The sequence below is a fragment of the Podarcis raffonei genome, chromosome 6 (assembly GCF_027172205.1).
Source record: "Podarcis raffonei isolate rPodRaf1 chromosome 6, rPodRaf1.pri, whole genome shotgun sequence".
Classification (NCBI taxonomy): domain Eukaryota; kingdom Metazoa; phylum Chordata; class Lepidosauria; order Squamata; family Lacertidae; genus Podarcis; species Podarcis raffonei.
Genome location: NC_070607.1, coordinates 80,290,418 through 80,311,590, shown reverse-complemented (window position 1 = coordinate 80,311,590; position 21,173 = coordinate 80,290,418). Strand labels below are relative to the sequence as shown.

General features: G+C 43.5%; 1 protein-coding gene across 1 annotated transcript in view; it reads left to right on the top strand.

The window, feature by feature from the left end:
• The first annotated feature begins 9,464 nt into the window (after positions 1–9,464).
• B4GALT5 (beta-1,4-galactosyltransferase 5) overlaps positions 9,465–21,173 on the top strand; it is a 58,802-nt gene continuing 47,093 nt past the window's right edge. Inside the window, exon 1 of the mRNA XM_053394221.1 lies at positions 9,465–9,893. Within this exon, the coding sequence (XP_053250196.1) occupies positions 9,770–9,893 (124 nt within the window). The 5' untranslated portion in view covers positions 9,465–9,769. The remainder of the gene's footprint in view (positions 9,894–21,173) is intronic.

Here is a 21,173-nt window from a genome sequence, read left to right as displayed (position 1 = left end):
TCACTGTATCGTTCTTTTTGCCCTTTGGGTGCAGCCCTAAACGGCCTCGGTCCAGTATACCTGAAGGAGCGTCTCCACCTCCATCGTTCTGCCCGGACACTGAGGTCCAGCGCCGAGGGCCTTCTGGCGGTTCCCTCGCTGCGAGAAGCCAAGTTACAGGGAACCAGACAGAGGGCCTTCTCGGTAGTGGCGCCCCGCCCCCCGTGGAAAGCCCTCCCACCAGATGTCAAAGAGAAAAATAACTACCAAACTTTTAGAAGACATCTAAAGGCAGCCCTGTTTAGGGAAGATTTTAATGTTTAATAGGTTATTGTATTTTAGTGTTTTGTTGGAAGCCGCCCAGAGTGGCTGGGGAAACCCAGCCAGATGGGCAGGGTATAAATAATAAATTATTATTATTATTATTATTATTATTATTATTATTATTATTAATTATTATTATTATTACTACTACTACTACTACTACTATTATTATTATTACTATTACTATTACTATTATTACCATCCCGGACTCTGCTGTCAAATCGTTCACTTTCCTTTGTTGCTCTGAACGTGTGATTCCCCTCTCTGGAGTCCGCCTTTGGATTCAGCACAAACTCTGTGTCCTTATCTTCAAAGCTCTCCGTTCCCTTCTCCTGCCTTTATCACACCACTCTTGTATCCCCAAACAGCGACCTTTGCTTCTCCAGAACCTTCAGCCAACTGAAGATCTCTTTGTTCACTCAGCTGACTCTGCCACTTCTCCCTCCTTGCTCCATATGTCCAGAAAGATCTAACAAGTGTGAGGCAATCTGTCTTCCTTAAATTCCCTCCTCAACTCCCCTCTTATCGCCTGCATTCATCTTCTTCCCCTTCCACCGATGTCTTATCCTGTTACTGTGAGCTGCATTTATTCATCACTTTCTGCAAAAGTGTCTCGCAGCAACTTACATTTCTCATTAGGGCAGGGACCTGGTCTCTTGTACTTTGTACACACATTGATAGCAGACTTCCACCTTCAATTACGTATCCTGCATTTCGGCTGTTTTAGCAGCTGATTGTCCTAACAAAAATGCAGTCACTAGTAGAGGTTTGTTTTAAATGTTGTAACCTTACCCTGGGCAAATCATATTCATATTCGTAATCATAATAAAAATCAAGCCAAGGATGGGGAGTCTGTGGCCCTGCAAGATGTTGTTGGTTGTCCAGTGGTAGGAGCTGATGATAGTTGTAGTCCAACAACATTCTGGAGGGCCACTGGTTAGCCACCCTTCTTTTAAACTATAGACAGGCCCAATGAGATTTGCCACTTACAGGTGTGCATAAGTGGCCATTTTCCCCGTAGTTCAAATTATGTCAGACATTTAAAGACTTGTGCTCAGCATTTGCTCGATTAATGCTTCTCATTAAAGCTGTCTGTTTAACAAGGCAGCAGAATGCATTAAATATTTGTTCAGGTCTGTTAATACTGAGCCAGTACTACTTTCACTCACATGCAGTAAAAGGTGCACAATAAAACAAGGAGATTAAGCAGGAATGCTACTGGGTTTGATAAGTGACAGGAGTACCTCTTTTTTCTGCTTTTTACAGACATCAGTTTCAAGTGATTCAGCTCACGCTTGCTCCTCTCTCCTGTGTTGCTCTATATGGGAGATAGAAACATTATGTCTCATCTATGTGTTACCTTTTTGGGGGTACACCTAAAAGATAATGTGTGAAATGGAAGAGATGAGCAAAGAATGTCCGCATTGCACCAAAAGAATCCAAATATTTCCTAAAATATTCCCTCCTTTGGAGCAACAAACTAGATGTGATATTAAATGCCTATTTGCATTTAACATAGAGGTTTCAAAAAGTGCAAATACAATCCAGAGTGGGTTATTGAGTTTGCAGCAAGCATGAGAGTGGAACATAACAATCTCCTCTTCTGCTTCAGTCCTGAGGAAAATCCCTCCCTTGAAGCTGCTACTGGCACTGAAGGGGGATCTCCTCCCAGTGTAAATGCCATCTGCAGGAGAGGGATTTTCTTCAAGGACCAAAACAAAGGAAGAAAAGGTCAAATTGCTCTCCTGTGCCTGCTGTGATCCTGATAATTATTATCGCCTCCCTCCCTCGATGATGCAAGTGACATTTTAAAAAAAACCTGTGAATTGTGAAATGCAAAGATGCATTTAACATCTCATCTAGTTTGGCTCTGAGATGTTAGTCAAAGGCCAGTGGGTGGTTTTCCTAGCCTAGCTAATAATGTGAAAGGGAACTCTACTGACGTACAAGGCGAATGGTGTAGAGTGCAGGAAAATGGGCTCACAGTGCAGAAGAAATTGAATCAGAGCAATAGCATGTCGAATGAAAAGGAAGCAGGAGTGGCAGAAAAAGGCAGTGGTCTCTGGCTGCATTATTATTCACCACTTGCCTCTTCTCTGTAAAAAAACAACAACCCCACAAGACTTTTTCTGCCTTTCTGTTTCTCTGTTCTCATTGATTGTCTGCCTTCTCACCTCGACACTCACCCAGCTGTTATATACACAAAAACAGAGCATATTGCATTAATACTATCCACTTATCCACAGTCCTGTCCGCCCCTTTCTTCTAGGAATATTCTCTATATCACTGCTATTGCCTGGGGAATTGATTTAAAGATGCCCTCACAAACTAGGGATGGGAGATGCATAATTTGTTTGTTTATTGCATTTATATTCAAATTTTCACCCCAAGGAAGTTAAGGCGCCACACATGGTTCTCCTTCTTGTCATGTGATCTCTGTGAGAGAGGTTACACTGAGAGGCAGTAACTGGCCCAAGATCATCCAGTGAGGGGGGATTTGAACCCTGCACTCCCAGGTCCTAGTCCAGCACTCTAACCACTACATCCCTAAATTTCTGGACCCAGCTGTAGTAATGCTGCATCAGCCTTGAAAGTGATAGTGCTGTGAATCTAGCACAGGCTGCTGTGTGCTTTGCTTCTGCACCCCAGTCATCATACCTGCTCAGTTATAAAACTATGAAACAAGTATTACCTCCAAAAGGAGGAATCTTTCCTGTAAATTTGTCCTGCAGCTCTCTGCTGCTGGAGAGAACTACAGGGTGTGAAACTACCAGTATATATTGCAGGCTGGACATTTGGGGAAGTTAGATAACCCCACCTAGAGAAGCACTTCCTTAAAAAAGGCCTATGTCATGTAGGGCACATTTATCACTAGATAAACTGGTTATATCACAGGGCTCTACTGCTACACATCTGGACAGAAGATTTCCCCGCCACATGAATTTAGCCAAGAATTACTTTTCATCTTCTCAACACTGTTGTTTTATACCTTCATGTTCCTTTTGAAGTCAGTCTACAATCTCACAAGCCCTTGGTTGCACAAGGTCAAAGTGAACCTGGTACAAAAACGATGCCATAGTGATTCACTATTTGGAAATCCAGGTCAAAAGAGGAACACAATGTAAAGTAGCAATTAAGTCTCTGCTTACCTTTAATTCCACCTGAGTGCCCATGTGTATATGTTCCTCTAACAACCGTACTGCACCTCTACGAGTCATATTGCCAGGGCCAGACAATGCTCTTGGCAACAGGCAGCCAGGTCGGGCTTGGCAGCATCCAAACCCAGACACCACACAGGAGACAGGGGGCCGGACTTGGATTTCTGGGCATGCATGATCCCAGTGCAAGTCTCACTCAGACATGAAACTCAGTGGGTGACATTGACAGGTCACGATTACTCAGCCTAACCTATCTCACTGGGTTGTTATGGGGATAACAGTTTTGGCACAGAAACTGTTTTAGTTGCCCTGTATAATGACCTCTGTCAAGAGCGAGACAGGGGGAAATGTGTCCTTGTTAATTCTCCTCAACCTATCAACTGCTTTCGATACCATCAACCACAGTATCCTTCTGGAGCAGCTGTCTGAGTTAGAGGTGGGTGGCATTGCTTTGCTGTGGTTCCAGTGCTACTTAGATGATTGTTTCAAGAGGGTGATGCTCGGAGAGTGCTCTTCAGCCCCATGGAAACTTCAACGTGGGGTTAGATTCTATTTGTGGAATCTTCTCCCCAGGGAGGTTTGGGGGGACACCTTCAAGTACAGTGGTACCTCAGGTTAAGAACTTAATTCATTCTGGAGGTCCGTTCTTAACCTGAAACTGTTCTTAACCTGAGGTACCACTTTAGCTAATGGGGCCTCGCGCTGCTGCTGCACCGCCGGAGCACGATTTCTGTTCTCATCCTGAAGCAAAGTTTTTAACCCGAGGTACTAGTTCTGGGTTAGTGGAGTCTGTAACCTGAAACGTCTGTAACCCGAGGTATCACTGTATACACCTTTAAGTGCCAGGTGAAATCATTCCTCTTCAACCAAGCCTTTGGCTGGTTAATATCTATATCAGGGCAGCCCAACTGTTCTGCACACACACCCCGGTCAGTTATTTAGTGATAGCAAATCTGTGTATTAGTAGTAGGTAGAAGGAATAACAATGCTGCCCCTTTCACAAAAGATAGTGCCTTTTCCCCTTTTTAGACCCCAAGGCAGGTTGGGAAATGTAGGCACAGCAATAGTCTACTTTCTATTGGCTCTGCCAGAGAGTGGGAAAATATCTTCCTTCTATTGGCTGTGGCCAGTGCGGGAAGAAACATCCCTTCCTCCTTTGTAATCTAGTGGTAGTCTAGTTATCGCAAACCCAAGAAGAAGGGCGAATGCACTTTGTCCTTACAGAGCTCCACAGAGAACTTCATAGAAAGCTTCTAACCATCTTCATTCAGAGCCATAGAACAGCTTATTGGAATGTGGGTAATATTTCTACATGTGCCTTGATTATCTTCAATGAATCCATGTACGAGAGCTTTGGGGAGTCTTGTTAATACTATCCAGAAAGAGAGCAAAATCTCCAGATGGGACAGTAAGGACAGTCTCTCTAACAAGAATTTGCATGTGTAAAGAAGAAAGTGGTTTACAAATCAGCCTTCCCTTTGTACATGTGAAACTAGCCCTGTTGGTCTCCCAGAGCAATTTACAAATGCAAACAATGTTTTAAAGTCTAAATCAGCAAGAAAAGTGCATCCTGCTTTTCCTAGCAAATTTATGCAACTCTGTAACTCTCCACACCCAGGAAGCCTTCTCCATTGCAATTCCATGGAAGTGCTAATTCCCCATTGCAAAGCTCACATACCTTCTCAAACAGCTAAACTGGAAGATTACAGGAATAAAACTCTAGAGAAAAAGGCACAGCTAAAAGCAGGGGTTAAAAAAAAGAGCAAACTTCTTAAGGAAGATATTCCTATCCTTTCTGCCACAGCTAAGAGAGTCAAGGACTTTCAGCAGCAGTGTTACCATGTGGCTCAAAACTGCTATTGCGGTTTTAATATTCTAAATTCTGCGAGCCTTCTGAGAGGAGGAACTGACCCTTTTGACCGCATGGCTAGGGTCTGCTTCCTCAGATCAGGCAAGATGCATCCATGCAGCTCTAGTGGATGAACAAAAACTAGCACTCCAGCAAGTTTAGGAGTGCCATGACTTCAATGTTTTCCAAAATTGACTATGAGGGATCAAACTGTGGGACTTGGCAGACATACTATTCAGGCTGGCAGCAGCTAAAAGAAATTAGCAGCTTCCTGGCCTTGCGTGTCTTGATCAACACATGTCCCAGAAAGAAATCACAGCTAAGCTTCTGCTACCTCTACACGAAAGGTGGGGTACAGAGGTCACCACCTACAAAGAAAAGCATGGTGGTGCCTATCCCCCTTTCACAACTGTTTTTCCATTTGTCACACAGATCACGAAAGGAAGAAGTGACCCACAAACTGACTTGGCTGGATTCTATGGAAATTCTTAAAGGTAAAGGTAAAGGGACCCCTGACCATTAGGTCCAGTCGTGACTGACTCTGGGGTTGCGACGCTCATCTCTCTTTATTGGCCAAGGGAGCCAGCGTACAGCTTCAGGGTCATGTGGCCAGCATGACTAAGCTGCCTCTGGCAAACCAGAGCAGCGCATGGAAATGCCGTTTACCTTCCCGCTGGAAGGTATTTATCTACTTGCACTTTGATGTGCTTTCGAACTGCTAGGTGGGCAGGAGCAGGGACTGAGCAACGGGAGCTCACCCCCTTGTGGGGATTTGAACCGCCGACCTTCTGATTGGCAAGTCCTGGGCTCTGTGGTTTAACCCACAGCGCCACCCACGTCCCTCTATGGAGATTCTTACAAAGAGAATAAATCCACTAGGGACATCACACCCAAAGTAGTGCTTTCAGTGAGGAAGACAGACGTGTTAGACGATGCCAGCAAGCCCAAGATGGAGAAGTCGACAGAGTCAGCCTACCCATTGCACAAGAACCCACACCCTTTGAACAAATGCAGAGAGTTCAGAGAGGAGCCACTGGGAGAGCGGTAAGCCTTGCTAAAGGACCAAGGACCACATGGCAAAGGACCATCGGACCAAGGTCAGGTGTCGTGAATGTAGCAGGGAGAAGCACCCAACTGACTTACACCCAAATAGCTCTCCTCCGGCACACTCTTCAGGTTCTTCAGCTGAAGCAGCTCCAGTGGCAGTGGAAAGGACGCCAAAACCAGCTGCGAATGACCCAGGACAGAGGTGGGTGTCCGCTGCACTCAGGTTTGTGGTGTGGAAAATGGTGGCCGGTCTTGCAATCAGGTAAGCCTGGCCAAGGTTTTCACTGCAGGGCATCCGGAGCAGGCTGTGAAGATGTATGTTGTATTGGATGGGCAAAGCAACCAAACCCTGGCTAGACCAGAGTTCTTTGACCTCTTCAGCTTGGGTGGGAAACAGATACAGTTCACTCTCAATATGTGCGCTGGTGTCCAGAGCCAGGACTGACCTGCTGGGAGCCTGAAGGGCCCTGCCCTGCTTCTCTCCACCTGGCTTGGGGCGGGGCCTGACAGGCTCCATAAAGGAGTGCTTCTACGGCTACTGGGCAGAGATGGCTCCGTTTTTGTTTTTAAATTGCTTTTATTTTTTCTCTTTGTCATTTTAAATTGTGATTTCCGAGCACAATTCAAAGTGTTGGTGCTGACCTTTAAAGCCCTAAATGGCCTCGGTCCTGTATACCTGAAGGAGCGTCTCCACCCCCATTGTTCAGCCCGGACACTGAGGTTCAGCGCCGAGGGCCTTCTGGTGGTTCCCTCATTGCGAGAAGTGAGGTTACAGGGAACCAGACAGAGGGCCTTCTTGGTAGTGGCGCCCACCCCTTTCAACTCCGTAAAAAATTTAGACACAACTCCATATAAACAAGAACACAGAACGAGCCACTGAAAGATTTGGATACCAGGACAGTTAGCAGTGATAAACAAAGAGAGGCCAACTTATTTAAAAAAGAAAAACAAGTCAAGCTTTCTTCACATATACATATCTACGGTATATATCCAATGCTTCACTGTGAGACAAGATATTTAAATATATTCATTATGGTAAAAAGATCTACGTTACTTTCACAAATTTGGGTCTGTACAAATTGCAGCAGTATTTCCTGATTAAGTTATGAAGAACCAAGTCAGATATAACTGCTAATTACTGGAATTTGACGGAGACTCTAAAAACATTACCGAGTGGTAGTACATGCACATGAGGCAAGGGAAAAGGGATGAAAAGCCATTTTGTCGATTTCATGGACAAGATGTTAGCGAACGTACATGCAGAACCCTTCACCACAGTGAAGAATTCTGGTACCTCCCATTCTTTGGTGTGTACCGTCCACAGAAACCTGGGCAGATCAGAGTAGTGATCGACTCCAGCGCCCAGTTCCAGGGCTTCTTACTGAACAAGGCTTTCCTCATCAGCCCGGACCTGACCAACAGGCTGGTCAGAGGTCTCCTCCGCTTCAGAAAGGAAGGCATAGCTGTCATGGCTGACATCCAACAAATGTTCTACTTCTTTCTCATGAGAGAAGACCACCGTAACTATCTGCGCTTCTTATGGTACAGTGACAAGCAGACATCCAGGAATACTGCATGAAATGGACCATCCCCTGCTATTGCAAACTATGGACCGTACCAAACTGCAAAGATTGTAGAAGAGAAGTTTAGATAAGATGTGCACCAATTTATTGAAAGAGACTTTTACATGGATGATGGACTGAAGTCTGTACTCACTCCAGATGAGGCCATCAACCTGCTGAAGATTGCCTCAACTTGGGCTTCGTCTTGGGAAAAGCCAAGCTGTCACCACTCCAAGGACACTTCATGCCAAGGCTTGAGCTGTGTGGTGCCATGCTGGCAGTAGAACTGGCAGAGTTGATAGAAAAGGAATTGGGCCTCCAATTTGAGAGTGTGACCTTTTACACAGACAGAAAGGTCATACAGTGTGGAGCGTATTAGAAGGCCAACGCAGCTGGAACAGTGGCAATATGTTCCTCCCAACCAAAATACAGCGACCAAGCAACATGCTCCATTCCAGCATCTCAGCTTGCTGAGGCAACTTGACTAAAGGGCGCCAAGCTCCTCCTACATTCAGACTACTTAGCAGAGACCGAGGAAGCTGACTACGAACTTGTATCCCTGGACCAGGATGCTGATGTTCGGACTGAGGTCTCTTTAAAGAAAACAGGTCAAGGCAGAGCGACGTCTGGGAACACGTTGTTTCAAACACTTCTCTACTTAGACATTGCTTTTTCGGGGTATAACACACATCATACAGTTGGTGTGTCACCGGGATGAAGGGCCAACCTTGCCAGAGGAGCACTGCTCCTCTTATATCCTTTTGCATTTATTTATTTATTTATTTATTTATTTGTGTGCCGCCCAATACCCGTAGGTACAATATAAAAAGCACAAAACACATGATAAACGTAATCAAAACGTGTGTGTTTTATGTATTTTGTTTCTATTATATACCTTGATGCTGCAAACTGCCCTGAGATCTCTAAGACGAAGCACGGTATACAAATGTAACGAATAAATGAAAAATATAACAATATATTGAGTAAGACAGCAAGGTGTACGTCTTAAGTGCAGATTTTTTTATTTTTACGTCAACCTACTTGTTTGCCCTTGACGTGTCCAGTACTGTATTAAACGCAGCGGAGGAATAATGAAAAGGAAGATGATAGTTAATAGGTAAACAACCTGTTCCAAGCATAGTTGTTTTTTTGTTTTCGTTTTTAAATGCATGGATGGCGTGTATACCTGATGCCATTTTTTAATTAAAAAAACAACAACGACGACGCTTGTGACAGGTTGTACCTTAATAGATTGTATAATTAAATTTGATTATGAGGGAAGAAAAAAAAATGTCTGAGGGAGGTCAAAAGCTACCGGTGTAACACCAGGGGTCAGCTTGGGCGAAGGGAGAGCGAGATAGCGGCGACGCCTCCGGGCTCCTCCGTTTTGGGCCGTGAGGTGAGGCGCTCTCGGTGAGGGCCTGGCTCCGCCTCCCGCTGGCACCTCCCACTCCCCGCCCCCTACAGCCACTCTCCGCCGCCGGCTCCAGCCTCGGCCGCGACCACAGAGGAGGAGAAAAGGGGAGGCGAGGGAGGAGGACAAGAAAGAGGAGGAAGCGGGGGAGGGAAAGGAGGGTGTTTATGAGGCGCCCTCGGAGGCCGGCTCTTCATTCATGCGGCGGCGGCGTCGGAGCCGAGGAGAGGCGCGCACGGAGCGAGAGAGAGGCGACTGAGGGAAAGGGAAGAGGAGCCGCCGCCGCCGCCGCCGCAGCTCCACAGCCAGCAGCAGCAGCAGCAGGAGCAGCCTCAGTGCGCCGCCGCCTGCCTCAGCCCTCCCGCTCCTCCTCAGCCGGGCTGCCCTCCTCCTCCTCCTCCCGCGAACGGCGGCGGGGGCGCGGCGGGGCCGGACCATGCGGTGGCAGCGGAGCCCCCGGAGGCCCTGGAGGCTCCCTCGGCGCTCGCTGCTGGCCGCCCTCTTCTTCTTCTCGCTCTCCTCTTCCTTCCTCTACTTCGTCTATGTGGCGCCCGGCATCGGTGAGGAGAAGGGCGAGGGAGAATCCGTGAGGGAAACGAGGGTGGTGGTGGTGGTGGGGAGCGCGCGCGCGGGCGCGTTCTCGAGGTCCGCCCTCCCGGCCAGTCGCCTCAGGACCTGAAAGTGACCGTGTGTGTGGGGGGGGGGGATAAAATGGGGTGACGGCTGCTTCATATATGTGGGGGGGGGGAGCCCCAAGATGGAGAGCCTCCCCTGCCTCTTTCCTGTGAGGAGAAGCAGTGTGTGGGGGGGTCGCCTCTTCATCCCCCCCCTCGCCTGAGTGGGTGGGTGTTTTATTTTTTTGAGGAAAGGCGAGGAGGGTTCTCCCCCCTCCCACAACCACTTCCCTCCTAACGGTCGGGAAAGGGGAGGGGGCGAGCCGGATGTTTAGGCGTGCTGCTGCTGCTGCTGCCGGGCGGGAGGTGATGTGGAGCGAACAGCCCCCCCCCCAATGCTGCTCAGGCCCGGCTGACAAGCTGCGTGGTCTCGACTGCCGCAGACTTGGGGCGGGATCTCAGGCATCTCCCCCCCCGCCCCCACAGCCATATCTCGCCCCCTCCCCTCCAAAGGTGTGTGCCTTGAGATTTGTGTGTAAAACAGCACATTTTCGTAGCCTACAGCCCCACCCCACAATATTATATGCAAACACAGAAACTTCGAGAGGATACCCCTAACCCACCTCCACACATACACACACACACACACAGTGACCCCCCCCCCCTGCCGCCGCCTGGCTTGGGCCTGGCTAGTTTCCCCCGTCTCCAGTACACCTCGCCGCCCGCTTTTCCCGCCCTCGCCTCTCGCCCTCCCCGGTTCCATTCTAAGAATCCGAGGCATTCATTGCTCCCGCATAGGAATAGGGGGGGGGGGGGTTGAGGTATACTTTGCGTTGTTGTAGCGTGTCTCTGGTGTGGATCTATATTGCAGCATGTCCACAGTGTTATTCCTCTTTATAAAACATAAAGTCCGTGCGCTTTGGTAGGCAAGACACTCTTGCAAGTATTTTTTTTTTTTAGGCTTTTCGTTTGTGGGTTCGGTATATCTCTGTGTGTGCTTTAAGAATAGTCTTTTGACACCAGTTCCTCCCTCCTGGCTATGAATTATCTCTTCCTTCATCTGTGTTCTCTCTCTCTCTCTCTCCCTCCCTCCCTCTCCGCCCCCCCCCCCTTTGTATCCTGACCTTGACTAATTCACCATTTTATCCTCTCCCCTTCTACATACAAACAGAAGGAAGATGTTAGGTATATTTTCATGGGAGGTTGTGAAGAGTGATTGAGTGTAGATTTCCTCTTCCTTTCCTCCTGTAATCTGGGCATTGGTGCCTCTTTTAAAAAGGCATAATGGAGGGAATTGGTCTGGTTGGCTAGGACCGCCGCCTGAGTAATTCCCAAATGGATATGTTAAAAAGCATAGGTAAAACTTGCAGGTTGGGCCTTCCAGGTAGAGATTTGGCAGCAGGTTCAAATGCTTGGTGGTGATAGTAAAAAGCATTGAATGAATAATTAGTGATGTTGGTTGCCTCGCTCCTAAATACCATAAGGTGCTGCTGTCTATGTAGTTAAGCTCATATTCTGCTGGTTGTTAAATGCCTATTATTAAACATCTATTATAAGGGACATTTTTCTGTTCACTTAAGCAAAAATTACTGCAGTTCATCTAATTGCTATCTCCTTGCAGATTTTACTTTCTGTGCTGTCATGTTTGTGGTCTTTTTATGTCTGGTGAGAGTGAAACAAAGTTTTATTATACTTTCGATCACCTGCCACATTGCTACTGTTACTGTCTAATGGAGTTTGGGATCAGATCATTCCTCTTGAGAATAACAGTATTTATTTAGGTCTTGGCTGTGTTTGAATTTACATACAATTACGAAATTTGAGGGATACTTTGGATGGTTTTGCAGTAAGAATGTATTCATTTAATGCTAAATAGCAATTTCTTTTATATCACAGAAATGGTTCGCTGAGTATGTGAATGTTCCTGTATACAAGCTTTAGGACAGAATTTTGGTATTATTTCAGTTAGATACCTTGATCTGACCCGTTTAAATTGGTGTTTCCCAAAGTGGTTGATGGTACTGTGCAGGGGATGAATAAAGATCTAGGGGCTGAAAAAGGCTCTTTGGGTGGGAAAGAAATTCACAACATAGTTTGAAAAAAATAGTTAGGAACTATGAGCTTCAGAAGTAAAGGGCATGGGAATATATACAGAGTGCCCTTCCCTTGCCAGTGAGGAGTCTCAGCATTTAATAAGGTGGTTCCAGATTATAATAATATTCCTTATATTGTACATTTTATGCTTCCTAATAGTGGTGATTGATTAAAAGGTGTTTGCTTACTGATATTTCTTGACCTGATTTCATTTATATTAAGATTTTTGGTTGGGGTCAATGACAATTTTATATGCTCATAAATGGGTCAGTGAACTCAGAAGTTTGGGAAATACAGATGTAAATAAACAGTTACCTCAAGGCAGTAACAGCCTAGAAATTCTTATGTTAGTATCCTGATATGACATATCTGGACACATGGAGAAGAAATGGCTTCTACCTCATGATCAAATTCTTTAAAAACATTTCTTTATTACTGTAGTGCTTTCCAAGGAATTTGCAGGTTTATGTTCCCCTTATAATGTTGGGTGCAAACTTTAGTAATATTTAATTTCTAATGTGATTGAATGCTGATTTCGGTACCTTCCCTGCAGTATGAAGCCTGTCATTTGTAACATGTAATATTCATTTATTGTACAATGAGGCACCTGACCCTTAAAACAATGTAATAAACCTAGCTTTTTGAACCTAAAGGCTTCAGTAGTGTGGTGCAATCCTAACCCTCAGATTTGCTAGCTGGGAGATGTTAGGATGTGGCACTTCTCTTTTTTTTTTTTTTTATAAATTTTTTTTATTGCTTTTTTCCAGAATCTAAATCCATCATCAATAACACAACAAAAGCGGTTTTACAGAAAGAAAAAGAAATTAAACAAGAAAAAATTCATTTTTCGAAGTCTTTTTTTTTTTTTTCATCATCCACTGGACTTCCCCATCTCCTCCATCCCTGCATTCTTTATAATAAATATAAACAGCAAATTAATACCTTGTTTCCTGTGTTTTTGTATTTTCATCTAATTATTCACTCTGAAATTAAAACTTTTCTCAATCATTAACTTTGTTTCTATCAACTCCGAATTTCAATACTGAAGCATATTTACCTCAAACCTTAGCAAATTTTTAACATTCATATATCTTATAATGTTTTTGTAAATAGTCCTTAAATTTTTTCCAATCCTCTTCCGCAGCCTCTTCTCCCAGGTCTCGGATTCTGCCAGTCATTTCGGCTAGTTGCATATAGTCCATCAGTTGTGTGTGCCATTCTTCCAGTGTGGGTAGCTCCTGTGCCTTCCAGTATTTAGCTATGAGAATTCTTGCTGCAGTCGTTGCATATAGAAAGAAGGTTCTGTCTTTCTTAGGTATCCTCTGGCCCACAATGCCCAAGAGGAAGGCCTCTGGTTTCTTCTGAAAGGTATACTTAAATACCTTTTTCAACTCGTTATAAATCATTTCCCAGAAGGCCTTCACCCTCGGGCATGTCCACCAGAGGTGGTAAAAAGTTCCTTCAGCCTCCTTACATTTCCAACATTTATTATCAGACAAATGGTATATCTTTGCAAGTTTGACTGGGGTCATGTACCACCTGTACATCATTTTCATAATATTTTCCTTTAAGGCACTACATGCCGTAAATTTCATACCGGTGGTCCATAACCTTTCCCAGTCCTCAAACATAATGTTGTATCCAATATCTTGTGCCCATTTTATCATGGCTGATTTGACTGTCTCATCTTGAGTATTCCATTTAAGCAGCAAGTTGTACATTCTTGAAAGCACTTTCGTCTTAGGTTCAAGTAATTCTAGTTCTAATTTTGATTTTTCCACCTGGAAACCAATTTTTTTATCTTTTTTAAAGATCTCTAAAATTTGGGCATAGTGAAACCAGTCTCGCACCTTCCCTTTCAATTTTTCAAAGCTCTGCAACCTCCAAGTGTCACCCACTCTTTCTATTATTTCACAGTATTTTGCCCAGCCACCCCCCATATTAAGTATTTTTGTGGCTTTAGCCTCCATCGGTGATAACCACCTCGGAGTCTTGTTTTCAAATAAGTCCTTGTATTTAGTCCAGACAGAAAACAGAGATTTCCTTACAATATGGTTTTTAAACAACTTATGAGACTTTACCTTGTCGTACCACAAATATGCATGCCACCCAAAAGCATTGTTGAACCCTTCCAGATCTAGGACATCAGTGTTTTCTAGCAAAAACCAATCTTTCAGCCAGCAGAGGGATGCAGCTTCATAATACAACCTTAAGTCCGGCAGGGCAAAACCCCCTCTTTCCTTTGCATCTGTTAATATTTTAAATTTTATTCGGGGCTTTTTGCCCTGCCAGACAAACTTCATAATGTCCCTCTGCCACTTTCCAAAACATTCCACTCTGTCCACGATCTGTAGGGTCTGGAACAGAAACAGCATTTTTGGCAATACATTCATCTTTACTGCTACAATTCTTCCCAACAAGGAAAGTTTCAATCTTGACCAGATTTCTAGATCCTTTTTAATTTCAGACCAACATTTTTCATAATTATCTTTAAACAGATTCAAATTTTTCCCAGTCAAGTTGACCCCCAGGTATTTCACTTTATTAACAACGTTTAGTTCTGTTTCCTTCTGAAACCCATCTATTTCTAAAGGTGTCAAGTTTTTTGCCAAAACCTTAGTTTTTTGTTTGTTTAACTTGAATCCCGCCACCCGACCAAACTCAGAAATTAATTCCAATACTCTTTTTGTGCTGGACACCGGCTCCTGTAATGTCAAAACCAAGTCATCTGCAAAGGCCTTCAGTTTATATTGTTTTCCTCCGACCTGTATTCCTTCCACCTGCTGATCCTTCCTGATCAAATTTAGCAAAACCTCAAGGACAGAAATAAATAGCAAGGGTGATAGGGGGCACCCCTGTCGTGTTCCTTTTTCAATTTTAAACTCTTCTGTCACCACATTGTTTACTATCAATTTAGCCTTTTGTTCTGAATATATTGCATCTATGCCATTTTGGAACGCCCTTCCCACTCCCATCCCTTCCAAATTCTTCTTCATAAATTTCCAAGATATATTGTCAAAGGCCTTCTCCGCGTCTATAAATATCAAAACTGCTTTTGTATTCAAATTTGTCTGTAGAAGTTCCAGAACGTCAACAATGTTCCTAGTATTATCTGACAAATGCCTGCCAGGGAGAAAGCCTGCTTGGTCTTTATGAATAACTCCATTTAAGACTTTTTTCAATCTATTTGCCAAAATGTCAGCAAAAATCTTGTAATCCACGTTTAGGAGTGAGATGGGACGGTAGTTCTTAAGTTGAGTCTTTTCAGATTCCAATTTTGGTATCAAAGTGATGAATGCCTCTTTCCACGATTCTGGTGCCCCCTTCCCTTCCATAATTTGATTACATACCTCCATCAATGGCTGAGTCAGGTATTCCTTCAATATCTTATAGTATTTGGAGGTAAGTCCATCTGGGCCCGGGGATTTGCCTAGTTGCATGTTCTGAATGGCATTTTCGATTTCCTGTTGGGTTATTTTATAATTCAGGTCAGTTTGTTTGTCTTGTGTTAGTTTTTGTAGGCCATAGCTTTTTAAAAATTTATTTATTTCAGTCTCCACTTGGGGTCCTTGGGAAAACAATTTTTTAAAATATCTCTGGAAACACTTTCTAATTTCCTCTGGTTTCTGAATACATTCTCCTTCAACCTCTAGATTGGTAACAAAGTTCAGTTTTTGTCTCTTTTTCAGCTGCCATGATAGCAGCTTCCCACATTTATTTGCCGATTCAAATGATCTTTGTTTCATCTGTTTGATTTTCCATTCAACTTCTTGATTTATCAGTTTTGCATATTGTGCTTGATGGAATTTTATTTCTCTCAAAACTTCTTTTGATTTTGGATTTAGTCTCAACTTTTTCTCTCCGTCTTTTATCCTTTCCAAGATCTTGTCCTTTTTACCGTTCCAGAGTTTTTTCTTAATAGAATTCTGCTGTATCAGAAACCCTCTCATAACAGCTTTGCTTGCGTCCCAGATTGTTTTTTTTTCCACCGAAGTGTTCAAATTTAGTTCAAAGTAGTCTTTCATCGTCTTTTGGGCCTTCTTCACTATCTCCTGGTCTCTAAACAATGCATCATTCATTCTCCATCTGAAGGATCCAGCTGGTGTAAGTCTCAAGTCCATTTTCAAGGGGTTATGGTCGGAGCAAGTTTTAGGGCAGATCTCTACTTTTTTGGTCTTGGGTGCCAGTCCTCTAGATATCCAGATTTGGTCGATTCTTGTCCAGGATAGGTGGGCCTCAGAAAAGAATGTTCCCTCTCTACCTAGGGGGTTCTTTGTCCTCCAGATATCAATCAAGTCCATATTGTCTGTGAGTTCAAAAAAAGTCTTTGGTAGTCTGCCATCTTTAGTCACATTTTGATTTTGTGACTTATCCATGTGTGTGGAGACAACCCCATTCATATCTCCCATCAGAATGATGTTATTATAGTCCATATGGTCCAGCATTGTCTCATGCAGCTTCCCATAAAATTCAGATTTCCCCTCATTTGGTGCATAAATTCCAATTATCAAAAATTTTTCTCCTTGTGATTGTATTTCGATCGCCAAAATTCTTCCTTGTTCATCTTTGAACACAAATTTTGGTGCTAGGCTCTCCTTTGCATATATCACGACTCCCCTTTTCTTTTCTTTAGCTGATGAAATAAATTCTTGGCCTAGTCGCTTGTTTATTAGCACTCTTCTGTGGAGCCTAGTCACATGGGTTTCCTGGAGACAAATGACGTCTAGTTGTTCTTTCCTCAAAATGTGAAAAATCCTTTTCCTTTTTTCAGGGGAATTTGCCCCATGGATATTCCAACTAAAAAGCTGCAGAGACATCCTGGATCAGCTTGTTAGCCGATGGGGTTGTCTCCCTTCTCGTCTATGTCTGGAGGTGGATCTTTTGTACCAGGCGTGGGGGGTGGCCAGGTACCTGCTGTCCCTTTTCGAAGGTCCTCCCCGTGATCGTTTAGGAATTTTTCTTGCTCTTCTGCTGTTCTGATTCTCACCTTCTTCCCTTTCAAATTAAAAGATAATCCTTGGGGGAATTCCCACCTGTAAGGGATTGTGTTGTTTCTTAATAATCTTGCCAGATCCTTGTATGTAGTTCTTAAGTCCAACAATTGTTTTGGTATGTCTCTGAAGATTTCTGCTGTCTTTCCCTGTATCACCAATGGGTTTTTAAAATGTAGGCCAAGTATGTTGTCTTTTTCTTGCTTGTATCTCAATATGATCAAGCAATCCCTTGGTTTATCTTTCTTGGCCACTCTTCCCAATCTAAAAGCGGTGACGATTTTGAAGTCTTTCTCTTCTGCCAAACCCCAGAACTTGGATATTTCTGCAGTCAAAAAGCCAGCCAAATCTTCCTTTTCTAGTTCTGGAATATTTCTAATCCTAAGATTACTTTCCCGGTTTTTCAGCTCCGCCATAGACAGATAGGCCTGTTGTTCAGTGACCTGTCTACTCAGTGGTCTTACTTCCCCTCTTAATTCCTCAATCCTTTTTTTGTTTTGGTCTGCTTTCGTGTTTGCGTCCTCAGCTAATTTTCGGTTCTCTGATATAGTCTTTTCAAAATTTCCTATCGCCTGTGTGTTTTGAGCAACTTGGTCTGTCAACTTATTAATCGTTGCTGTAACCTGGTCAAATTTAGCCGCTTGTTCATCAGCTTTCTTATTTAATGCTGCCAGTTGATCCAATATTTCTTTAGAAATAGGGTCTAATCCTCCTGCAGCCATATCCTCCAAAACTGGCTGTTTAAATTGTCCTTCTTGCAGACCTGTCACAATTGGAACAGATGATCTACGTGGCTGCACAGGCAAAGTTGATTGCAATAGTTCAGTTTGTTTTGCTTTCTTGGCAGCCCTTGTTTTTCCTGCCACACTCATTCCACAACTGTCTAGGTTTCAAGGTCAAATTGTAAATCCCATGGGAAAAGCAATCATCCAGGCAAAAAGATTTCCAAAACAACCAGCAGTTCTCAGAGGTTTATATTTCCACAATCCAGCAGGGGGAGCTCCCCAAAAGTTTCCACCATTTAATTCCCAAATATAGTAAAATCCAAAATAAGGGGGGGAAACCCTCTAAATTCACTTTAAACTGCAGATGATAAAGGTTCTTTGCGAAGGTGTGAACAACAGTTCCTTTTTTGTAACTGCAAAGTAGCCCAATGTAACTTTATGTCTCTATACACAGTTGCCACAGTCTGATGTTACTTTGTATCCAGGCAGCCCGTGAGCTGGGGCTTATAACTTTATAATCCACAAAATATAGAGAGGTATAGCACAGTCTCACAATCAAATCCAAACTTGCAGGGTAAGTTCCAACTTCTTTTAAACTCCTTTCAACGCTTCCGCTTTAAAAAAAACTTTGCTCAGTACTTTAAACAGGGACGGAAGACTGACTTCCTTTTTAGCGTCTCCCGCTTTCAGCCGAAATTCACCAATTTGATGTCCAAATAAAGCCTCAAATTTCTTACTCACGAGTTTGTTGTTTCCAATCAAATGTTCAAAGAAGAAAGGTCAGCGCTCATCAGCAGCAGCCGCGCGGCTTCGCTTCCGCGGAAAGAGCGATGGATTCACAGCACCGCTACCCCCTCCACGTTCCGGAGCCCCTTACGGGGTCCCTTCTGCGTATCCGAGGTCGCTCCTGGTGCCCGCCGAATCCCACGGCCACGGGCTCACTCTACCCGTGGTTTTCCTAAACGGGTCGTCGCTGTGCCGCAGCGCACGACCCTTTTCCGCGGAGCCCCTCTTCAACAACTGAAGAGGACCGCCATTGCTGTTTCGCGCCGCCTCCGGAAGTCCGCACTTCTCTCCCCCTTGCTCTCTTGCCCCTATTCAGCAACATAAATAACTTGTCCTGGCATATCTACTTACCATGAGGAGAAACCCTCTGGCAAAAGTTATGCTGGTGTAAAGAGTGGGGAATGGGCATGTTACAGGTGAGGAGAGGGATAAACACAGTTACATGTCGTCCTAAATTCATTCTCTGCTCCCAAGCACTTCACCAAAAATGCCAACATAAATTAAACACCCAATTGAAGGCATTGGAAAGGCAAAAAATGGTGAACACAGCCTCCCACACTCCTACAACCCCAACCCCTGGCCAGCAACAGTTAGGATATAGCTTCACCTATAGAGGAGATGGCAGGCATATCTGCCAGTTTAATGTCACACAGAGTAGCTAGCTTAAATGTCAATTGATACTGAATGCATTAGTCATTGGTTACTTTAAGTAAACTAGTGATACTGCAGTTGCAGAAACCTAAGAATGAATTTATTGCTTGTTAAGAGTAGTTTGAAAACAATCTGAATCACTGTGCCTTGCACTCAGTAAAGTGTTAGAGCCACTGAAACTTGATGGCAAGCAGTTCAATTTAGCAAGGTTGTGATTTTTCTTGCCAGTTTGCATAGGCCATGTAAGTTATCAGTTTGCGTAACTATCAGGAATTTGTTTTTTATTAATGTGCACTGAAAATAATTAGTTTTTTAAAAATAAAAAACACCTTTTTTACAGCAATCTAATAATAAACACTTCATAATAGTCATACTTGGCAAAGGAAATAAACAGTCTAATATCTGCTATAAAACCAACACTTTTAACAACAACACACCTGCCTAACTATATCTATTTTAAAAAATATATTGGCACTTTTAAAATGTCCCTGGTGTAGATCTCAGATGGCAAAACATTCTGTAAGCATAGTACCAACACTGAAAAGTCTTTATTATATGGTAAAGGCAATCTTATCCCAGAGAGGCAACACCAGGAAGACTTGATTGTTAGCATTGCCTCACATATTGTGCTAAATGAACATTAAGTCCTGTATGCATTATTCTTTCAGTACATACTTGCATTTGGGAGTAAACATTGAATACACTGGCACTTTTGGAAAAGCATACATAGGACTGGGCTATTAATCTTGTTCTTATAGCTTTAAAAATGTAATGTGAGATGTGTTCAACAGTCCACACTATTGAATTCACCAACTTGCCACTGTTCAGTGCATTAGTGAGATCACCTACCATTCTCATGAGTGCGAAGAAGAATGGGGTAATCTTGTTTACCTCAGACATAGTCTCAGGGGGTCTGGGAAGGCAATATGTCCCCCAATCAACTTGGATTGTAGGTGGATATCCTACCCCATAGCTGCACAGGTCCTTGGAAGCTCTCCACTGAAGACATCAACATTTTCTAGGGAGAGGGTTGAGGCAGTGCTGAATTCTAATTTGGGTTGACTATCAATGGTGTCTAAATTATAGACTTATCTGTTACATATATGGAAGAGCAATTCCTTTCATAGTAACTACATTTTCCTACAGTATCATAAGATAGTTCAACTCTCTTTCCCATGGTTTTATTTTAGATGTGTTGTCCTTAGAGACACTCCTATTCATTAAAAGTTTTGACTTGCTTTTCTTAATATAATTCTCAATATTGATGCTGCTGGTGGCAGTGAGCTTTGGCTTCCTCAGGCTATGTACTTTGAGGCAAAGGCAGTTCTAGTAGGGGAAATATATCACAGGGATATTTCCATGGTCACAAACAAAATGTGATGCATGGAGTCTGTAAGCTTGTTTTTAAAATACCACAAAATGTTGTTCTTACTGCAATAGGGTAATATGGTTACTCTCTGGAATTAGTGCTGCAGTAGACATTTCAGAGTCCTGAAATCGATAAGCAAAATAATTAATGATGGCAAAATAACTAAGTTTAATAGCTAACTCACATCATGTGTTTTCCAAAGTTTACATCTAGAATGGGAGCTGAAGGGGATTCTCCCCCATTAAATAGAATATGATGTGCTTAAAGCAGGACTATACAATGTATGAATTGCAAGCCAAATGCTGCCCATGAACCATATATTGTGGCTTGCATGTCTGCATTTTCTGCAAAGCAGGTTTGTATTTATAGGTTTAATGGTGTACTGTGCTTAGCAACTTGGTAGAGCACAAATTCTTCTTTTAATGAGAATGTCTTGTGACTGAGATCCTTAAGAGCAGGCAGCGCAAGACAGTATTGGGCAAGGAGTAGATGGCATTGGGCTAGATAGACCAATTGTTTAAGGTCATTTCCTATGTTCAGGGTAGCTTAAAATGTTATTGAAAAATGCCAACCCAAACCTTGAGAGCTGTGGGGGAAGCCCTTCTCATAG